The 23,953-nt window shown below is 40.5% G+C and overlaps 1 protein-coding gene across 5 annotated transcripts in view; it reads right to left on the bottom strand.

Moving 5' to 3' along the window:
- The window catches only part of Kug (kugelei), a 158,065-nt gene that overhangs the window by 12,403 nt on the left and 121,709 nt on the right, over window positions 1–23,953 (bottom strand). For 4 of the 5 annotated variants that reach the window (XM_064132427.1, XM_064132431.1, XM_064132428.1 and 1 more), the window contains exons 4-10: window positions 16,684–16,790; window positions 16,265–16,469; window positions 12,217–12,278; window positions 4,833–4,988; window positions 4,028–4,144; window positions 2,504–2,656; window positions 78–2,420 (exon numbers count right to left, since the gene is read on the bottom strand). In XM_064132427.1, the coding sequence (XP_063988497.1) occupies window positions 78–2,420; window positions 2,504–2,656; window positions 4,028–4,144; window positions 4,833–4,988; window positions 12,217–12,278; window positions 16,265–16,469; window positions 16,684–16,790 (3,143 nt within the window). The remainder of the gene's footprint in view (window positions 1–77; window positions 2,421–2,503; window positions 2,657–4,027; window positions 4,145–4,832; window positions 4,989–12,216; window positions 12,279–16,264; window positions 16,470–16,683; window positions 16,791–23,953) is intronic. The other variant, XM_064132429.1, reaches the window with a different exon arrangement.

The following is a 23,953-nucleotide window of genomic DNA, read 5'->3' as shown; positions in this document are numbered from 1 at the left end:
GGAGCGAAATTAAGTATTAACATTGCATGCGGTGAGGAAAATAATTCACTCAATTTTCACAAGTGTAATTATCTTACCTTCGTGATGACACTCCCTTTCTGCGCATCAACCGAAACAACTGCATAATACGGAAGATTCACGAACATGGGGCAATTGTCGTTAATGTCGACAATGGTAACATTGACTATGACGTGTGCCACCCTCGGTTTTTCTCGATCTAGTGCAGGACTCATGGCCTCAACAATGAGCTCACAATGATCAGTTGTTTCTCTGTCAAAGCGTTTGCCAGTTGTTCTTATTGCCCCCGATGTTCTGCCAATTTCAAACATATCAGTTGGATTGAGAATGCTGAAGATTATATGCTCGTTCAATGCCGAGCCAAGTACATTAACAACGGCAACGGTCATTATTTTGGTCGAATTCTCCTCTATTGTCCCTTCGTAGATGTTACGTTGAAACACGAGACCGGAATTTTCCGATTGCTCTACATTAATGGAGACTTGTGCAACACCCGAGTATTTGTCGTCCGAGACACGTACATGAAGAAGATAGAATTTCTTCATTCTGTCGGGTTCGTTGATGGTGATGACACCATTCTGGGAGTCAATTTCAAACGTTTGGTTCTTGTTACCATCTATTACGTCGTACCTCAGGGGCTCCTTGGTACTGTCCGGATCCACCGCGTGCACCTGAATAACTTTGACATTTCTGTAAGTCGGTAGAAGAACAGTGGCACTGTAATTTGTCTGTGAGAATTTTGGTGGACAATCATTGACGTCAGTGACAGTAATCATTACTTTGGCAGTGGTTTCTGACGATAATTTTGGCTTTCCCAAGTCCGAGACCTTGACGTGAAACTCAAAATTGGGAATAGTCTCGTGGTCCAACATCATAATCGTCCTTATAGCACCTGTACTCGAGTCAATATGGAAATACTTCCTCGGCAGATCCTCCACGATATCGTAGCTGAGTAGAGCATTTAATTCCGAGTCAGCGTCTTCGGCTTTGATAACCAGGGGTGAGCTTGAATTAGTCAGGACGAGTGATCCGATACTGGCGCCTTCGCTGATCTGGCCGTTGTAAATGGCCTGAAGGAACTTGGGTGGATTGTCATTTCTATCCAAAACATGAACAATAACACTGCACATTGCTGATGCACCTGCCATATTTGTTGCAGAAATAGTCAGATTATAGAATTTAATTCTCTCGTAATCCAATCGATTCTTCGTTGTTATAACACCAGTACTCGGATTCACGAAGAACATGTCGTCCTTGTTACCACTAGTTATCTCAAATTGTAAAGACGATGTACTTCTAGCTTCCACATGTTTAACATAAGTACCAGTCTGTTGATTCTCATAAATTTCAGCAGCAAGTTCACGCTGTAAAAATCTCGGTGGTGCATTGTCAGCCATTGTGACAACAACATCAACTGGTACAGTATTTGTTAGTGGTGGTGAGCCATGATCCGTTGCTTTCACAAGTAAAATATACTCAGCAGTGACACTGAGATCCAGATCACGTGCGACCCTCACTATACCCAAGTCAGGATCAATCGAAAATACATTACCAACATTTCCGGATGTAATGGAATACGTGATTCTAGCATTGTCACCTCTGTCACGATCAATAGCACAGATCTGTACAACAGCTGTGCCAATCGGCGATGTCTCGTAAACTTTGCCCTGAATTATTTCGTTTATAAACTCAGGTACATGATCATTGTGATCGTGAACAGTGACAACAACTTTGGCATAATTTCTTTTAGCCGGTGTACCCTGATCCCTGACCATAACTGTGAGTATGTGCTCCTCAATGGCTTCACGATCCAAATAATCATTGAGGGTAATTGTACCAGTTATTGAGTCAACGTGAAATATCTCGAGTGATTGCTGATTCTGGGCGGCATGGAGGCTGTAAAATACCTTTTTATCCTCATCCCTGTCAGTCGCATGGAGCTGGAGAACTCTCTCACCCTTCTCAACATTCTCCGATATTTCAACCCTATACGTACTCTCTGAGAACTCGGGACGATGATCATTTATGTCAATCACTGTTACTAATAACTGAGTTTTTGCGGTAAACACACCATCAGTCACGGATACTGTCAAATTGTAAAAATTCTGGGTCTCCCAGTCGAGTTTTCTTGCTAATAATACGTTTCCATTGTCACGGCCAATGAAAAATTCATCTCTCTTGTCACCATCGACGATATCGTACCACAGGGTATCGCCGTCTTTGTCTGTTGCTTGAACAAGTGCCACTAGAAAACCAACTTCATCGCTCTCTGTCACCGCAGCAGTTTGATTGTTTGTCTTGAAGACTGGAGCATACTCGGATTCTTTTGGCGCCTCAACAACCTGCACCGAGACTCGAGTCTGATGACTCCTCTGTGGTTCACCGTTGTCAGCCGCTCGTATCTTAAACAGTGCGTCATTATTCAGTAAAAAAAAAGGGGGGGGCGAGAGGGGGTAAATGTGATGGGTAGATTTTTGTGGCTTACCAGCATCTCGTACTCCTGTCCAACTTCGAAGCCCTTCTGGGAGTAGACCATTCCCGTTGTTGGATGAATCCTGAACTTTCCCTTGTTCCTACCGCCCTTGATACTGTATGTTATCTTTCCATTGTCACCGACATCTCTGTCATTGGCGAGGACCTGTCAGAATAAATTGTTGTCATTAAAAATATTGAGTACAAGTTATTACGGAATTCTGTAGTTAACCGAAGTGAGAAAGAGAGAGAGATAACTGTTATCTTTACACGGTAGTGAAATAACTCTGATGAACGTTGGTGAGAGTGGTACATTCACCAAGTTAATAATACTTCAGCAAGTCCATTAATCTCCTCACTCCACTTAATCACAGAATGTAAATTAACTTGATGACTGATTTAGCTGTAAAATTGTTTGTTAATTCGTCATTAATTTATATCCCCCCCGGATATATCTTCACCAGCATTTAGTAAATCATGTATTAATATCTTTCACAAAGATATATTCATTAAAATGTATATTAAGCATTGCATTCACATTCAGCATGCTCTTTGAGCGTTAAAAGATAAATCGAAAGCCTGGAGGTCTCTCACTGACACTGGGGGCAAAGTGGTCTGGAAGGCAAACTAAAATTGATGAAAGAAAAATGATAAATCAGAGAGGTAAAGGAGAAGGCGAGAGCTGGCAAAGAGGTAGAAGGGGGTTGAGGAGGAGGGAAAAAAATCAAAGTAATGTGTGCTTGCCATGCGACATTTGATCTTATCATTTTGACACTGAACAACGACGGGGTTTCTTGGGCACGGTTATAACCAGCAGGCGTATAAAGAGTTACACGTACATACAAACAAGAAAATTCACATTGGATGGATGCCGGGATATAACATGGGACTGGGATTTTGTGTCAACTGAATCATTTCGATTTGTACGAGATAAGATTGTGTGCAACGAGAGATGGCTGGCAGTGATTTAATGCCAATCATACCCAGCCAAATTCAACATTCAATTACGTGCAACAATGTAGACGGTGCTATGAATTTTTATATCAACCTTCTGGGGTGAGATGCAATCATGCAGACCAGAGTTATCATTATTGTCATGATAATTGAGTTTAAAATCAATGTTTAGATGAATTCCCCCCGGGGTATATATTCATTTCACATGCCAGAAGGTTAATGGAGTATTAAAAACAGCGTTGGGAACATTAAATTTACTCATGAGATTATTACACAGAGGAATTTTTAACTGGACACTATTGTTGATGATTTTTAGTCAAGTTATTTTCCTCTGTTTAAATATCTCGAATAGTCACGGGCATGAAACGTTTGATGAATGAATAAATTAATTAATTAATGAACAATTGAAGCGCACTTGTTCAGCCGTCAGATGATTTTAAATCGTCCACATAGAATTATACGATATTCTCTCATTGTTATTTACTTGTAAACATAATCAGTATTTTTGTAATGATTGATTTTATAATGACGTGCCGCATGTACCGATAATTTATTTTTCTTTCTCTTTATGCATTTCTCTTACCCTGAAGACACGATCTCCAGATAGGGTGTCGGGGCTATACGTCTCCCATGTTCCATTCTCGAGCAATGTATCGCTATCACTCGATAGGTCGTATGCCCTCGAGCGGTTCTTCGATTTCTGTCGGGAAATCAAGAGTTACGGCTTTTTAACCTTCTGCCTTTCATAATAAAAAGTTTTTTTTTCAACTTTTTTCAACGTTTGGTCTTTCAGAATATTTTTGGTTTGATGCTCTATTCGTTAATTTTTATGACATCTATCATTGTGATGAATACGCTGGATTAATGGACTCTAATAAAATACTAACTGCCATTGATTTTAACGTGATAACGTGGTATTACCGTGAACATAAAACTAGCGTGTTTTAATGTGCATATTAATTTGTGCGTTTATGGGAACTTCCATTTGTACACGATGAATTAATGTTTTTTTTTTTGGAGGTAATATTGTACACAGGAAATGCTCGGGGCAGTGGGTGGTTATGGATCCACTTTTATTGTACGCTTTTTTTTATGAGAGGCGAGGGGAAAGCAAAAGCTACTGTTTCAAATCCACATCAATGTTCGTTACTATGGAAGGGTCATCACACCATCAAGGGTCTTTGGAAAAATGAAGGGCTAGAGGCTTTTTATACCCAATGTTGCTATGATATGCATGAGAATCACTCGGCTGTTAATTTCATGGCTGTATGTAGCACGTGAGTTTGAGTAAAAGAAAATCAATAAATCCAAAATCCCAAAAACTTGTAACTACGAACTGAGAAAATGACAAATTTTTATGATACCAGTTGGAAAATGAAAATTTGTACCTGAAAGAGTGGCTTATCGATGTCGGACGTGGCTGGTATACGAACAGTGTAAAACTTCTGCTCAAATTCCGGACCATGATCGTTGATATCTTCCACTTGAACAACAACTCGAGTTGTTGAGGAGAGGGGGGGTATTCCATCATCTCTAACAGTCACCTGAAATCAAATAAATCGTGTGGGTTTAATTATCAGGGATTGTTTGGGGTTGAAAAATACATCGAATGACAATCAAAATTGTTTTCTGAGGAATAAATAATTCTTCCCAATTGCAAAATCAATTGATATGAAAATTGCTGGGTGTCAGGAGAGACATTTCGGAGGGAAACCCTTGGGTGATTGACATTGTTCGTTCGTGAGGCCGATAAGTATTACGTGAAAAGAATTTTCCGGAGGGGAATTATTTCTTGACACATCCCAGTGGCAATTCCCAGTTGAATCAGAGTCTAACGTGAATCGTAGACCACGACGTAAATTTAGAAGTGTCTCCTAGGAGCCCTCGCCGTACGAGGGCCGTCACTCAGCCGGTGTAACACCTGCACTAAATTAGGGCTACCAAACTCGGTTTTATCCCAGTGTCTATTCTCCATGGTGGGTGCTTTCTGCGGTATGGTTTGTCGTGATGGGTACATTGGGCAAGTAGACAGAGGGTGATCACCCTCACCTCCACCCCCCGAAACTTCATGCAGAGAGCGTATTAGTCTTCGTTATATACGACGCTGGAAAGTTGAGCCGATACGGGAGGCTTGAGCCGGCTTGGGCTTAAACTTTTACCCAATGTCGTTCTGAACATCTCCAAAATCTCCAGGGAGCATTTGAGAAGTAGAGCGGTAGATTAAACCGTTTTGCCTGACTTGATCACATCATTAACGACAACGTGCGGGAGGATTTAACCGTGAATACGCTGTTACCAACTGATGCTTGTGGTTTAATGTATTACATCCCATAATCTTAAAATTAACTTTAATACCTTCATTTCGATTAATTGAAGTGCCTCGTTATGCATTGAACCACCCCCCTTTCTCCCAGCAATGATCCATATAATGATAATTCCTCCTCCCTCCCCTCTCATCACCATTTCAATATTCTCCTGGCAAATTAATTTTTACCGAACATTTATTGGCATAATATTGTTAATATCTTTATCAGCAAAAAATACCGGCCCCCATTTTCAACTATAAATAATTGAGCAAATAATCCTGCATTTTCTTTCCATTCCATTTCAAACAAATTTGAAATAAAAAAAATATATATGCAATCAACAATCGCATTATGAACTTCTCCCTTTGAACTTTATGATGACAACACAATTTACAATCCCAAATCATCCCCCTATTTCTCATCCACTAAGAATAACCCTCGAAGGCAGAACAATATTCTCAATTTGTGAAATTAATTCCCCCCCTATTTCAATGCTCTCCAATTTCTTTGTTTCATTTCTTCTCCGGGAAATGAAAAACCGAATTTCTGAAGGAGAGAAAGAGAGAGAAATTCTGGGATAAAAAGCTGACTCAAGCGAGACCCGATGAAACTCATTTCCCCCGGTATTTGTCCATTGCTCTCGTCCTTCATTCAATTATTGAGCGGAAGGAAGCCCTGTCGCCTATCCACCCCATTATCGAGGACTACCGGCTTGCCCATGGCTTGTAATCGGCCGATAAAAATTTCAATCACCACCTCAATCTCAATTCACCGACATTTGAAATCCCGGTGCGTACGGTTTTTCAAGTACACCAGAGGGTGCAAAGACGTAAAATTTTTTTTTTTGTGTTCCCAACAATGGGGTTGGCCCGGGGGGGTTGGCCGTGCACCACGGAAGGAATCGGAAAACGCTTACCGTCGACTAAGCATGCCATTTGAAGCGGTTATAGATAAACGTTATGTCCCCACACGAAGGAGAGAGAGCCGAGTACAAGGGGAATAGCCTCTAGGTCCTGCACACCCGTCGTTTCACGATGGCCGTCGAGATACATACACAAGACTTTTTGCCGGTACCATTGCAAAAAAAAAATAATAAAAAAATCTAAGGAACAAGGAAAAATTATACACGTTGAAGTTGGCAAGAAAAATCGTTGTAAATTAAAGGCGTAACGTGATCGCGATTGCGACTACGGTAGGGGTAGCTTCTCTCAGTTTGCGTTTTTCCTTCACGCAAGTGGGATGCATATAATCTCGGGCACGCGATGCTTTTTTGATGTAGGATGCGTCCAGGAGGCTAAGTAACAGCCGAGGCATATTTGAAATTTTAAGGGCAAATGGAAATATTCCCGGGGGAGGGACTCACCGTGAGGTGGAAAAATTGTTGGATGCAAATACTCGGTGGAGAGAGGTTTACATAAATGTTCACTACGGTTGCGTAAACCGTCGAGGTGAATCATAAATATTTCCAGTGAATTATTTGCCCATTTGGTTGATGACGGGGCAGTTGGTAGTTTCATACTGATTCATTGATTACGAAGCATTTAGAATACAGGGAGAGAGATTTTTCATAAGTAACTGACGAGGGATTGGGGGTGCACAGCTCGGATTTACCAACGTAATGGACGCGAACGATATTCAGTTGGTCGTGTGGACGTGCCGATTATCGATTCGCGTAACCTCGGACGATATTCTGGTCAATATGGATCGATGTAATATTCAACAAGAGATTATTGGCTTTGAATAGAGTCGATAAAAATTAGGATTCCAGGCTGCGCAGAAATAAATTTTGATAAAAAATAGACCTCTAGAGGGCGAACCCGGGGTAAAATGACAATCAAATACTTTTGGGTCAAGTTTTATTAGAAAAATTTGACTTTGGCGGATCGTTCTTATCACAAAACCGATCTTCATCCCTCCCTTCCCCCTGGAGGTCTGATTTTCACTTAAAATTTGTTCCCATATAATTTTTGCGATAAAACTGACCCCCGTTTCCCCATTTCGCCCTATGAACGTCGATTTTTTTTCGAAAAATGTTTTCTGCCTGTTTATTAAGGGATGCGGACCCTTTACAGGGCAGATATTCCATTGCAAATATCATCTCGACAGAAAACACCCCCAATTACTGTGCGATTTTTTCCCTGTGTGAAAGTAATGAAAGAAAACCCGATGAACCGGCGGTGATGCTTTTAAGGGTTTCGTGAAGTATAACCAGGAGACCCTAGCATTAATATTCAAGAAATGGAGTTGGAAACGCCTGGTGGCGTCTCTGAAATATGCACGTCGGTATCCAGGAAGAATGTTTGAAAAATAGGCGCCGATTAATAAGACTCCGGGTAAAAGGCCCCGGTGGTTAGCTAGTGGTGCATAAAGTTGCACCTATATTTCTTGCCCTACCACCACCACTAGTTGTACTGAGTTCGCGTCAGATCCCAGTGCACACAGCCAGACGATGAAAGAAGATAAGGGGTGTGGGGTAGGGTGGTAAGGGTTGAGTAGTGAACCTGCGTCACGCTTCGTTCCTAGGAAGGATTACGGGTACATCCGCGGTACTTCTACTGTTGGCTTTTCCACTTTACCCCACCTCGGTGTATTTAAGTTCTATCTCGACTACCTCTCGGCACACCGAAGTCACCCTTTCTTTCTCTTTAAACTTAACACATACGGTGGATGCCGGAAAATTTAGCGCTCGTTACCCTCTGTGATATGCGTGTTATGAAAATGACCGTGGGATGGATAAATATGGGGGTAATGAGATCCCTGAATGCCGGGGTATTTTATTTGGTTTTATGGACAATTAACGGGGGAGTTCAGGATCTCGTCATTATGCAGAACCGCCATTTTCTTCATTGAGATTGATATTTCGAGGGTTAGAAGCATCGAAAAGATCTGCACGAAATATTTTTCATGAAGAAAAAAATTCTTTAAAAATTAATTAGTCAAAAAAAAAAATCAGTAATAATTAGGGAGGTGCCATATTTTTTCCTGAAAATTCATAGAAAGTTGCATAACTGTTTTGCAATTTTTAGAGGGGCGGTAATTATTCAAGAAATTTTTATTCTTTATTTTTTTGGGTAACTTGACATTTTGACGAAAATTTCGAAGAATTCCGGTGGAAATTTTTCTTCAAATATTGTCAATGAGAGGAAGATTATAATCCTTTGATAAAATTCCTAATTTGTTCATTAATATTTTTTTTATTTTGAGGAAATAAAAAAGAAAGCAAGCGAAAGTCTTTTACCAGGAAATTTGAAATTCTAAGTGAAGTAGATCGTCGAATGTTCCTCCACAAAGACATAGCTCTGAGAATTCGCAACAATTGATCCCACCGGAGACTATTTTACCCCGTATCATTACCATTATCTCCGATAATATACTTCTCACCTCGCTAGGGTCAAGCGCCCTGTATAACGTTACGTAGAAGCCATTTCTGCAATCCAATTTCCATGAGCGTATACTCAGGAGAGTATGTACAGCTGGGGAGGGGTGGAAAGAGGGCCTGAGGGCTTTTCCCCTTAAAATGATCCGGCACAACAGCCCTCCTCCGCCGTTCTATTTATGCCCAGGATCGCCTCAACCTCTTGCGCCGGTGGAGAACAGGAAAAATAAGGGAGGAAAGGAGAGATAAAAAATACTGAGTGGAAAATTCACGTGCGCCATCTTGTATCGAGTATCAGGGATTCTGTCGCAACGCTCGGGGAATCGTTTTCATCGCGAGAAAACTTTTCTGATCAACTGGTACTCACCCACCCTCCCCCCTCGCCCCCTGTTTGAGGGTGTCGAGAGGTAGAACTTATGTATGGGGTAAGTTGGGTACCAAGTCACCTCGATTAAGACTCAACTTCCACCCACCCGCCATTTTTCCCGTGAACTTTTATACTCTTTTAACCGTATTTCGTGATGCGCATATATTAATTTACACCGTGAGATGGTGCGCTTGTTATTTTATTTCCCCGAGCTTAATCCAATTAATAAATTAAAACTCTAACTATATTATGAGAGAAAAAAAAATGAGGTTGAGTTTACGGAAATCTCTAGTCTGACGAAAACAATATGTCAAGAACAATAATTGTTTAATTTTTATTTCTAGAGACGTCAATTTTTTTTCAAATTCGTGTCAAAATTTTTTGCAGAATTTACAGACGTCCGAGTGAAAATAAAAATTTTGAATTACGATCTACTCGATATTTGGTCAAATTATTATTTGAAACTGCGCCAAAAAAAATTTCAATTTTCCATCCGCCAAAAATGTGTCATTCCCCCACTCCTTTGCTTTATGACTTTCAATATTTAAAGTAAGTTCGGGTAAAAGTATCTCATCTCTGTCAGCGGTGGCACTTTCAAAGTCTGAATCTACGTATTCCCTTGAAAATCCCTGTATAACCATCTTGAGACACACCCTTCCTCCACCCCGACAGCTCCGGGGACTGATTTCATCCACTTCCGTCACTGTGACGAAAAGAAGAGCCTCAACTCTTCTATCCTCACATTCAACATTCCCTCACCCTCGCCCCTCATACATTTTACTTTTCAATCTCCCTACCGTGTGTGCCCGGGAAGATGCGATTTTCTTTCTCATTTTCTCGGTATTTCCGCAATATTGAGAGGGTGGAGTACAGAGTGCAGGGAGAAAAATAGTTGAGTGAATGAAATTTACAGACTGATGAAAATATCTCGTCTTATTAACTACCCAGTTATCCACGAACCGCAGACAAATTCAATTTCTCGTTTATTTAACTCGCGGCTAAGTATGCCGCTGGGTAATACCCGAGATAACTTTAATTCCATGTAAATTCTCATCCTCATCTTTAAACTCCCTAATTATTTATAACTGCCTAGGTGTCGCTCTGGGTTAGTTAACGGGCAATTTAGTAGCTCAAAGTGGTGTATTCAATTATCCTGTCATTCGGAGTTACTAAAAATGTTGTGAATTCTGATATCATCGTTTGCGTTGTTTCAACGGTATTTATTGGTCGTTAAAAAATTTTATTGCTATTTTTATGGTTGAAGGAACTAGTAATAAAACGAATAAAATGTTTCAAGAAGTGGAGATTATTTCGGAAGCGCTTAGAGGAATAGGACATTCGGATTTGCTGGATAAGTCGGGGTCTTCTGTCCCCAAAACGAATACGAAGATTATCAATTATGATTTTTTATTATTTTTAATATATTTCTATTATTTTTTTCATCACTGCATAATTTTAAATGTCATTGACCCTTCAATTTTTATCAAAAAATTCTCTTCTCTCCCTGTCGCTCATCTCCAACAAATCATGACATTTGCCTCAATAAAACTAATTTCCCTGCACACGTCATAATCGTTGCTCACATGTAGTTAGCACTTTAGCAGGTGGTGCATGGCATAATGCATGTTGCATCGTATAAAGGTGCAACTCACCGAGTTCCAAGTGGCACGTTAGGTGAGTGCTTCACTGATACTTCTCCCCAACCACCCCAAGTTAATGCGGAAGTCACGGAAAGAGGGAGGAAATTTCCTCAGCTTTAAGATACACACCCACCGGTATATACGCACGTGAGTGTGTATCAGAGCAGGAGGATAGTGAAGACACCCCGTTGGTAATTGTATCAACGAAACCCCCCGTTGTCACAACGTCGGCGATAGTACTTCCGGTGCGACATGAGCTAACGCCCAACCCCCGGCGTTATGCCTACAACTATATCCTCGACGTCAATGGCCGTATTATATTCACATGGCTTCGCATATATGCCCTTTTAGTTCACCTCAATTCCCTCCGGGACTTTAAACCTCAATTATCAAATAGGTGACTGACTTGTTAATGACTTTACGAAATATCGAGTGCTCTGTGCCAGTTCCCGGGGAATCCATAGAGACGCTTCTCTGTTAAATCGAATAAAACTTCATAGAGGGGAAAAATCGGAATGAATCGGTCTTGATAATTCATTGATTACACACTGACAAAAACAATTACCTCCGTTAAATATTCATCTACTTGAGAGAAGTATTTATTTATCAAAAATGATGTTCCTTGGATTGAGTCGTTCCAGAGGAACTTAATTACCTTTCGCTGATGAGAATATTATTACTCTTGAAGGTGATTGAGTTGCGCAGAACTTTAAACTGAATATTCATCAATCAATCAATTTTTCATTTTACTAAATATCTGATTTTCTGAAGAGAAGAACTCCGAGGAATTCACTTGATCATGTTCAAGGACAATTAAAATAATAAATCCCCCTATATTTTCAATTTAATTTATAAATAGGGTATGAGACAACTACGAACCCAACCACCAAATGAAATAATAATTATCCACATTTTTAGTTAATTTAAAAAATAAATAAATATTACAAAATTATCATCACTCATAATTTTATCTCACGACAAATATACCAATGAAATATCTCAAGCCGAATAATTAATCACTCGCGATAAATTCCAATCACCTCGGAAAGTCCTGTAATTATTATTCATTTATCAGTTACATACCTCCAGCACGTGCTCAGCTTGATTCTCACGATCGAGTTTTCTTCCACTGGTTGTGATCAGACCTGGAAACATGACGTGACCATTAGCAACCATTCAAATTAATAAACTAACTTTAGGACTAGTTTGGCCGGGGGAATGGGCCTGGAGATTGGGAATTCAACTGACTCCAGGATTAACCGAGCCATCATGTCAGTGCATGTGGAGAGCACGCGATTTCCCTCCCCCCTACCGCCCCCTAAACTCGGCAAATATTATTGCACTTCTCTCGGAATAACGGAGACCTCGTGTTTACCTGGCAATTGGCAAAGTTCCCCTCCCCCCTCCCCCCATCCCTTCCTCCCCCTTCCTGACCAATCGTGCGACGGTGTCAATACCCCAGACATCAGTTATTCAAACGTCTGTGGACTAATAACGCGATATCAAAAAGTTGTCGAGGTCTCTGTGGGAAAAAGTGAGACGGGAAGTTGGTCTACATCATCGCCGGATGCTGCACGAAAGAACATTTCAACATCTGCAGATACAGATGTACCATAACATCGCGGAAGTTTACCTCTGAGTAATTTATGAAAGAAAGTCATTGCGAACTAATGCGACACTCGATTCCCATCGTTTCATCTTCTGGGAGACAAGTAAAATGGCAGGTAACAACATCTGTACTCAATTTTATTCAAAGTTGACAAATAAATTTTGTTTATTGCTGGCGTCGTCAAACGGTGATTATCTAACAATGAAAGGGTAAAATGTCAGGGAAAATCTACAATTAGAAAATAGAGAGATTCCAGGGGAACGAAAAGAAAATGATAAAATATGAACGAAATGGAGGAAATTTTTATGTTTTTTTTAATTGAAAATAGGGGAGTTTTCTAGTTCTATTTTTTATTCTGAGGAAAATTTCGGGGGTTTTGAGTGAAGAGAGAGAATTAATTGTTTTTAATTGTCAAATGCTGGTCAGTACAGATGTAAAATTTCCATAAATCCAATTCATCTGAAGGCAAACAGCATTTTCATAATAAAGAATTGATGGATGAAACCCTTCAAACGACGGGAAGGCGTGTCATGGGCACTCCATCATACACCAGAGGGCTGAGGGGGTGTTTTCCTCGATTGGCGCCTGGAACAGTGGCGTCAGCGGTTTCTTTTTCATTCTAGTTGGATCGTTTTACGGTAAAAATGTATAGTACGAGCTTTCCAGGGTCGATTTAACGCAGGGCAAAGGGCAGACGGTTGGGCGGACGTGCGCGAATCCCGCATTCACTATTCCAACTATGAAAAGAGGAACTGGGGAGGGGGAGAAGGAGTAAAGGGGGGCGGAGGGTCACACGGATTTGTTCGCGTTTGGTCGTAATAACGAGATTTCGTTTTATCGTCACTAAAATCGGATTTTCTCGTCGATTTCGCGTTGTTTCCCATAGCCAGATGTTGGAATCCCCTCTTTTACCTTTTCTCGAATGTACGTCTACCTCTGTCGCGCCCTTCAGGGCTGGTCATACTCGCGCTCACTCTGTGTTCATGACACACGAACAGCGAAAACCATATCGGCCAAATACCCATCTCAAACGACCCATCTGCTTCGTACGCTTGTGATTGAAAACAACGGGATTGGAGGGTGTGGGGGTGGGAGTTGAGAAATAAAATATGCAGAGAGAAAATAGGGCGTGGGAAATGGTCTTCGGAGGGATTTTTTTTGCGTTTGAAGGTGTGTGAGGAAAACTATGAGGTGAACAATTTGCATCGAGAATGAATCCCTACATTCTATCGTGATGGGTGATGGAGGGGTTGTTAGAAAATAACGAAAATTATAGGGAGATGTTTCGAAATATCAAGATGTTGCGATACCACATTTTTATTAATTTTTTATTGTCAATCATAGCGCAGGAAATATTTAATTTTAATTCGGAATCGACAGGGGTTGCAGTGGGGAGGGTATGAGGTGCATCCCCACGTGACCTACAAAGGGGTTGATTGTTATTTCATCCCTCGTTCGGCCGAAATCCCTTTCCCTTCGATTTTTCGAAATGTTTTCTTCTTCTGAAGAAAATCATTATTTATATCGCATCGAATAAAAAAATTGTGGGACAAACTTCAGTTCTAAATTTTTAATATCGCAAAATTGTCAGATAAGCATATCTCCCCTTCTCAGAAAAATACAATAGACCCGCCCGAGAAATTGCACAAACGTTGTGAATTATGACGTCGAAATCATGCATTTTTCGGTCCGCGGAAAACACTCAAAGGAAAGCATTTTCCATTTTCCCTTCTCGTTCTCATATTTCCGAAGAGTGCCATGTCCCACATTCTCATGCAATATTCTCCCCGCATCGGATTTTTCCCCGTTCATTTTATGAATATAATAATGATGACAGGGGATCGCTTTTTACCCCGCAATTCCTTGATTAATATTTTTTCTCTTATCAACGAGGAATTTTGGGGATGAGACACCGTGGAACACCAGTCGCGGAATAATTTGCAGTTTGAGACCCTTGGATTGTTGTGCTTGTGGGTGTACGGGGAGAGTGAATTGGAATCTCTTTTCAGGGGTTCCCGGGCGTGCATTATGCCCCGGATAGACAGGTATTCGCGGATCGAAGTGTAATAACCCCTTCGATGAGTATTCCGCTCTTCTCTGATCAATGTCGAGTGAGACTCAACGGCGAAGTATTCGTGCAATGTGTTGGGTATTTCCACCGGGCGAGTGTTATCTTTCCGTTAATTATCAGGATGTAATTCCATTGGAATGGTTGATCATTGAGGATTAATTGAAAGTCACGATTTTTTTATTTTAATTGGGAAAATATTGAGAGCCGTTGAGAGGTTTTTATTCGTTTGTTAACAACCGTTGGGGTGAAACAGATCTTTTTTTGCTCGTCAATGGAAGTTAAAATTTAATTCCCACGTTGTGGAGGTATTCACGAAGTGATATTTTTCATTCATTAATTATCAGTATAATTTGTTATTTATAAAAGTGAAATTTTTAATAGGAGATGTCTGGGCGGAAGGAAATTTTAGGTAAAAATTACATCTCCAGGTTTATGACAGAAATTAACCGCCCAGGTCTGATTTTACCAACAAAACTTGACACAAAAAGTGGTTGATTGTCATTATGCCCCCTCCCCCGCTCCCATTATGCCACGTTTCCCCCTCCTGAGGTCTAATTTTTATCCAAAATTTATTTCCGTGTGGCGAGTGTGAATGAATAACAAATAGGCCCTTAAATTACAGAAACTAATCCCTCTCCGTTTCTCGGAATTCTCCCATAAATGTAAATAACGATAAAAGTAATGAGATAGGGCAACACAATAAACTGTAAAATTTTCCAATCCGCAAATGCATTCCAACACACTCAATGTACTTGATTTGCGTCGAGAGGATAGCGTGCAGCACGCCAGTAAAGCCGTGCACCTCTCTCTACCGTTTTTAAAAGGTCATCGGACATGAAAGATGAAATTCGCGCTCGATTGCCCATACCCCATTGGAAAAAATACCACCGCACACCCTCCTACCATTCTAAAAATAATGAAATCATTCCCGAAAGCACCGGCTAACTGGCGCCATCAATTTCCATTCATGAGAGGGCATGACTTTTTGATGTTTCTTTTGAACGAGTTGGGGGATAATCAAGTACTTCGCCCATTGTTTTTTATTGAAATTGTCTTGGATATTTCTGGTTAAACATGGCCATTTTTATTTCAGTCCCACCCTGGGAAATATTTCATAATAATCAAGTTATTGGGAACAAAAATCTCTTGAAAAATTTTTTCCTCAATTGGATTAAAATTGATGAAGTAGAATAAATTCATTTTCCCGGAGTGTTTCGTCATTTTTACCGAGCATTTATCTTCGTACATTAGAATCTTTATTAACTCAATTAAGTTGAAAAAACTTACCACAAAAATTTTTCCATTATACGCATGAATATTCTCAAACATTTGCGGAACGTCAAAATTCCCCGAGGTGTCGAAGGGCGGGGTTACAAATTTTTCATTACCCCCGGGTGAAAAGGAAATATTTCCACCCCCGTAGAATGAGGTTAAGAGATTAAGAGACTTACCAGTTGTCGAGTTGATGAGAAAGTAGCCCTCGGGATTGCCGCTGGTTATGGAGAATGAAAATTCTTGGGGTGAGACATCGCGATCGAAGGCCTTTATGTGGAGTACACTGACACCGGCGGGTGAATTTTCCGGAACAGACGGATAGTAAACCGGATATTCGGTCAGAGGTGTGTTATCATTCTCATCGAGTACCTCCACGTAAACCTGTTAAAATCGGGTGGAGAAGGGTTTTTCAATTAAATGAGAAGCCGTATAAAACAATTATTCTGTTCAAATAACGTAACAATTGGAAAGGTGTATTTAATTTATTTCATTTCAATGGCTGGAAGCCCCACTGCACACGGTTATTATTCCATTTAAAATGAAGCTATTCCATTGCAGAAAACTCATTTATTTTGGTAAAATTTTAATAACCCACCTGAAGTTGGGAGCTGAGGGGTACGACGCCGTGATCCTGAGCGTAAACAGTCAACCAATATCCATTTTTCGATTCCACGTCGAGGACTGCTTTTGTTTTAATATTTCCTGGAACAGATGAACAATGCAATTAATTAATACTCTTTCTCCTACTGCATTAATGATTTTTGGTATTTCGCGAGTCTTGAAGAGAACAAAATTGTTCTTATCTCACTCAGATTATTCCTCCTATTGTCCTGATTTTTTATAAGTCAATGGGGAGAGAAATTTCCGGTCAAAATCACCCTACCATTCCATAAAAGTGTATCACATGTCATTAGCAGGTCGTCTTTGTTCGTTAATTGAAAAATATCGCAAAAAATGATGCGCGAATGGAGAAATTGATTCCGCCGAATTCAACAGCTGAAATTTTTCCCAGAAATACCGTAATGTAATGTCAACTATTACGCCAGCAATTTGTGCTAATAAACCCGAGAGTAAAAAAAACCACCGACTCCATCACTGGTTTTTGCGCACAGCCGGCGGCGTGAATGGTTTAAAATCGTGTGTAGGAAATATTTGGGAGAGTTCGATATAATGACTGTAGCGGGAGGGGAAAAAAAAGTGGTCGGTGTGCAAAATGGACTAATTTCACGGCCTTCAGTCGTCCCCCACTCGTAACTTCCACTCTCATCCTCTCGGCAGTTTTATTCCAACGAGTCTAATGACGGGATTATTACGCGGAGAGAAAAATTAAAAAGTTTGGGGAGAAATTTGTCGGGGAAAATTTGAGGAATGCAACGTGTCAATACCAGAAGGTTTCTTTATCAGTTGATAGTGCTATTTGATTGTGAGGAGAGGGTGTGACGTGGGGGTAGGTCAATGATATCAAAAACCCCGAATATGCGGACACAAAAAATTTTTTATTTCCCCCGTTACATAATTTGGAACGAAATTATAAATTGTCGACGGAAATAAATGAAAATTTCCCCCGGATATGTCAGAGGAAAATTTTATATTGTTATTATGAACGATTTATCGCCGCAAATTCGCATCTTTTCCGTGCGCCGGCTTTATCGTAAATTAGTTGCGACAGGAGATTCACGGATGGATATACCGATGGCACCCCCAGCAATGACATGGAATAGTTATCGGCTGGTTCTTACATAGAACAGACACGTTGAAGATAAATGAAATCAGTTTGAAAACTCGTCGTTGAAAAAGTTTTTATCCTCTTTGAAAACTCCAGCTTTTCAGTTTTCGTTACTTCCTTTTCTATTCTTTTCTTTATAATACGATAATCACATCATATGTTTGGTACACATGAGTATTGCCCTTTTTTTTCCAAAAAGTTTTCCATCCCCCACCGCCAAGATTCCAAGTTCCCGGAGAGTTTCTTCTTCAAGTATTGTTAGAGGCAGTTTAGAGTTCTTCATTGGAAATTTGTATTTCCTCGCGCTACATCGCATATCGATTTCACGGTATTATAATTTTTTGTTCCCTCCCAACTTTTGAATATTGACTAGTCGGTTTTAATTACGTTGGAATGGAACACGAGAGAGTTATGGAGATGTAAAAAGCTTTCGTTACGGCGGGATGGGTGACTTTCATGCCAGTTTGATGCTGTTTTATGAGTAGACGGCTAAGTCTGCTCTGATTCCGCCCTGGCTGAACTTGATTCTCAGGTAAACTCCAAACACAACTTATACCTCGTGGGGTTGGGATGGATCAGGAAAGCTGGCTTTACGACTCACACGATCCCGGAGATTACTGATGAAACGCCGCCGTCAACTATTCGATCTTTGTTTTATCAACGATAAACACCTTGTGCTACATCTATAGAGTGGTTGTAAAAATGTTATTGTGCGATGAATTTGAGTAGAGGATTGGCGTTCTGCATTGGATGGAGATGACGCGTTGCAATTTTTACCGGAAATTTTTCGTACTGACAGATGACGTGTTATCGAGTCTCATTTTTTATTCCCTCATAAAAAATTCTTAGAGCAAATTTTTTCCGAAATTTTTCGAACGTTAATTTGAGTAAAATTTGACGGGAGTTGTCGAAAAAAACGAGAAATTTGTGTAAATTATTAATTAAATCTAAAAAAATGTTTGTTGTAATTAACGTGGAGTGTTCCATTGTAAAACGATTAAAAAAATTCGCTTTTCAATTTTTAAAACCCGATGAAAGAGCCTTTTGAAATAGACGCTGTCGCTGTGAGAAAAAAATAAATTCAGAATGACGCTAATGCTCAGGCGTGACTTTATTTTAATTGCATGAACTTAAACTGACTACTTTATTGACAGTCGTCCCATAAACAATAAAATTGATGTGACTGGAGTATGAAGGTTTGCATTATTAAATATCCCCTTTAAAATTCCATAGATCCCAGTGTTCACATAGCGTTACCTAATTTGAATGAAACTTTCACACGTTAAATACATAATTCGATGGGAAGCATTTACCATGGATTAATAACTCGCAGTAGGAAATATCCGTGGCCTATAAATAATTTCTCGATGCACTAGAGCATTGGATAAATAGTTGCTGTTGTGATATAACCATGTGTGCGACTCTGTGCACACGGGAGAGCGATCGAATCGCCTGCATAAATCCACCTACAACTTTAACTATTATATATCTGCAATGTTGGCTATGTGCATGAGCATTAAGTACAGACCGCGGTTTACTTGCCCTCTGTATCGCGGTAATCGGTTGTGCAGAGAAAAAGTTTCAATTTTTTTCCCCCACATTTCATCGTTTTTTTTCACCTCCTCCACCCCTCCCCGCCGGACCTGGTGGTACTGTTTTTCTTGTATTAAACCCCTCCCTTAATCCACTGATTTGCGAAGTTTGTTGCCCATAATTTTCACCTGCTGATGGTGATAAAACAGGTGAAATTGTTAAGTTCAAGGAATTAACAAGGAAAAATTGATTTTATACATCAAATGATTGAAAATTTTCACCTTCAAAAAGTTAAGTTTTATAAAATTCAAACAATATCTTTAAAAAAAATTCTTTTGAAACAAAATTTGTCTATTCCAAATACATTTTAATTACATTAAAATGCATTTTAATTACATAAACATTTGCGAATCAAGGGATTCTCTCAACGAAGGGCCGTCAAATGAAGCCCGGAGGTTGATAAAAACCAAAAAGCTTTTAAACCCTGGAGTTATGTCGACGTTGAGGGTCCCTGGGATCCGCCTTGGTCGTGTACTATTCCCCGAGCTTGGCTCCTTCCGCGTCCTCTCGTATCCGGTCCGTGACGAGATTCCATTCCTTCCATACTCACGTTACCTAACTACCACCCGAAGCTCTGAGCTAACGGAAAACTCGCCTTTGTCCCCCTCTCCCTCCACCGACGATGGAGCCACTGCTCAAGGGCCATTTGAGCGAGGGGCTAGAGCCCGCACCCCTTCCGGTTCCCGGGAATATAAATAGATTTGTCCTTTAAACTACCGAGAATTTGACGTTAAGTTTTGCCGATAAAAAAAAAACTCCCCCGGAATTATCTTCTTCCGGGTCTTGTGCGTGCGTTTCTTCTTTTATATTTGGCTGCCAGAGAGCATGAATTATTTCCGAACTAATGCATGAAATTTCGCCTGTAGAATAAAATTCTTTGTTTGCATAAAAGAGAATAAATATCGAGATGGAATAACGTTGATGATATTGTCGAGAGTTACCGTAAAAATCAAATATTTCTTCAACGAAAACGACGATTCTCCCATTTTTCCTTCTGTAAAAATATCACCCTCCATTTTTTCTCTCATAATTGGGTATAATATTAAATAATACCGGACTTAATTAACAAGCTGATGGTATTAGTAACAGAATTATCCCGATAATGTGGGTTTAATGCTCCATCCAATTAATCGAAATAAATGGGAATATTTCCGTAGTGTGTGCAAAAACATTTTCATTATTTGATGAACGACTAATGAAATTAATACGGCTTAATCATTCCAGCATTCGTGCAACGCCCCTGAATATTGATTATATAATGAACGTGAGTAAAAAATGTAATTAAGTCGATGCCATCTCCCTCCAATTTTTCAATTTCAATTTCGTTAAAACCCGCATTTAAAAGATATCACTCGGCGTGAAAAATTTTTTTTTTTATACCCAATACACGCGAGTGTATCTCTATCCCCTCGACAGAAAAGTGAAATTGAATTGAGAAATGTGTTTTGAGGAGTGCGCCCCTTATTTTGTTATTTCTGGAGACAAGAAAAAATATTAAAGCCCCGGGGATGCCTCAGGTGACACACGAACCCCGGGGGGAATGCCGAGGTGAGAGGCTGTGTCAACGATCAAATTCAAACAGGCGTCAGCTCTAGAAGGGCCCGGAAGTGGGGGAGGAGGAGGAGGAGGAGGAGGAGAGAGGAGAGGAGGGACTGAGACTGGGGGGATGAAAGATGTAAAATAATTACAATGAAGGTGCCAAGCTACTCTTGGAGAATCCCCCAGCTTCATGCCAAGCTCGCTGAGGGTATACAGCGGACTATTTGCATATCAAACGTAACACACCCTTTATAGATGCCGTTTCTCTCCACTCGTGACGTCAGGAGATGTGAGAAATAACTTTACGATGAGTGTATCACGGTAATTTTATTGCTACGTTCTGACTTTGTGTGACTGTTGAAAAAATATTAATGATACTTTAGTTTAATAAATTGTGGGGATATGCGGAGACCGGGGAGAGGGGTAGTTTCGAGTCTTATATGAGGGTAGTAAATTTGGGAGAAAATTTTCGCAGTGAAGTCCCTGAATAAAGAAATTATTTAGTTTGAAAAATATATGGAATTTACCGAACCGACAATTGCAGAAAAAAAATATTTTCAACAATTCAATACTCATCAACTTCTTTCCTCCCCGTTCCAGTCTCAGCTCGTGGCTTCAACTGAAATTCTTCCCAAAATCCCCCAGAAATTTTTCAGTTACTTCAGCCAGAAAGACTTCTCATATATTGTTCAGCCCCCAGTTGGAAATGCCCCAAGTCTTCTCGGCCAGGGGGGGCTTTACAACGACATTAAAGTGGCGTTTTACTTTTTACCCGAGCAAAAGAGATGAGCTCCCAGCCGTCAGTCATACAGAGAGCCAGGAAAACGTGACGTTGGTGAACCTCGAAAAGGGGAAAAAGGGAAAAACAAGACAAAATGATTAATCTCTCCCGCATTCTAGTCCCGAAATTCGTGGGTACCGTGCAATAAGTGGTTGGATAAATACCGTGAATAAAGCTTTTCATTCAGGAGCGTTGCTGGGGTGGTGGGGTGAGGGGTTAACGGATAGAAGAATAGTAAAGCCACGTGCGAGAAATGCACAAATGCCCACCGTGCTGGAGCTTTGGCAAACAAGTAAGCCCAGCTCTCCATTATTGGAGTACAAAGTCACGGGTCATTGTGTTTTGAGAAAAAATAGGGTGTCCAGGGGGGAGGGGGCCTTCTGACCCCCCCCCCTATTCATTCATTCTGAAACAAATTAAAGTGCTGTTGGATATAACCGAGTAAATTGGTACTGTAGGGCACTTGCAATACATTAGGTGAATCAATGTTGACCGGTTTTGGAATTATTCCCAAGACTGGAGCACTGGAGCCCGGAATAATCACCATCTGGCATTCGTGTGCGTGCAATACACATTGTTGTGAATGAAAAATATTCGGCTGTTTGGATTATGCCCCGGGCAGGTGGCCAATCGGCCTAAAGCTTCAAGGGATTTTCAAAGAATTAAAAATATTTTCAGGAAAATTTTATGATTTTTCTTTTCAATTTTTTTACGCCATAAAAATATCCGAGATCTGTTCCTTCCATAATTTTGACCGAGTACCATTGTGACTGACAGATTATAGAACAGACACGTAATTTATTAAAGAATTTCCTCTTTGTGCATGAAGACTTCATTTTTAATGACTTCGTTTGTTACGAAATGAAAATAAAAACTGCAAGAAGTTTCATTAGGTAATTAATTTGTTTAATTTATGAAATACTTAACGAGTACGGAGGACGGTCAATTAAATATGCCAATAAAGCAATGGAACGCTGCGTAGGAAGAATTTTTGGCAGCGGATTCGACGACGCCCGGGCATATATTCTCAGTTTACTACATCTGTGCATGGGGTATGTAAAAATCTGGGGGCTGGATATCGGGTTACATCTGAGTAATGTGTGTGTATGCGGGGCAAGAGAGGAAGGGGGAGGGGGGGGATTACTCGGGACCACAGGCGGATATTGAAAGTCCACAAGTGCAATTGGATACTTTAATCCAAAATATACCTGTATTGTCCTGGGAAGAAGCCCCTTGCCACTATCACCGAGGGCACTGTTGAGGTTTATGATACCGGTGGTTGTTCGCTGCTGTTAAGTCGAGTCCGATAAAAGTGGAAAACAATTGTAACTGAGATTAGCAGCGTTATCTTCTGGGGAAATTGGGTCGCGCTGTGATTAGTGGATAATTCAGCTGATGAGATCTCACATAATGAACGCCCGAGGCAATTCGCCTACTAAATTTTTCATTTTTTATTTCCAAATTAATTAGCAGGTGAAACGATTTTTAACCGCGACAATTTTCAACTAAATTACCCGATTTATTTTCTACTTCAGTTGTCAGCGAAAATTTTCACGATTTTTTCCATATTTTAAACAAAATAAAGAACTGAAATTCACGTGTGATGAATTTTCAATAGAAAAATATTTTGAAATCTCTCTAAAAAATTTAGACACTAAATTTCCCTGCGTTTTATCTTTCTTCTGATACAATAGAAGCAATAAAACATGGGCATACACCCCAACCCCCTACCCCCTACCCCCGTGTCCAGCCATTAAATAAGATTCCACTGCGTGGCTATGTCGAAGCCCCACTCCCACTGTACCATTTATGTATTTCACTATTTTTACGAGGGCTACGGTTCCCTGCGTGCGTACAATGTCATTACTTCCCACCATCGAACTTTACAACCCACCCCGTCGGCCAACACACACTAAACCCCCAAAATGAAATTTCCCCAGAGATACCCCCAATTTTTGTTCCCGTTATTTTGCCAACTGTCTCCCCGCAGTGCGTCGTTTGGTTTCGCCCGGTAACACTCATATTCTTTTCCACTGACCTCCACCCCCACCACCCCCTAACCCTTCCGCCAAGACCAGCAGTGACACCAGGATGACCCGGAGGCCTCCCGTAAAATTATATTCCAGCATTAATTTCTCCCCTTTTGTCTAATTCTCCCGCTCCTTCCTCACTCCTCCCCCCCCCACCACCTTTTTTTCCCCACCTACCCCTGTGTTCTTTCCACTG

Source organism: Diachasmimorpha longicaudata, chromosome 13 (genome assembly GCF_034640455.1).
Source record: "Diachasmimorpha longicaudata isolate KC_UGA_2023 chromosome 13, iyDiaLong2, whole genome shotgun sequence".
In the NCBI taxonomy this organism is placed as follows: domain Eukaryota; kingdom Metazoa; phylum Arthropoda; class Insecta; order Hymenoptera; family Braconidae; genus Diachasmimorpha; species Diachasmimorpha longicaudata.
This window is presented reverse-complemented; position numbering and strand designations above follow the sequence as displayed.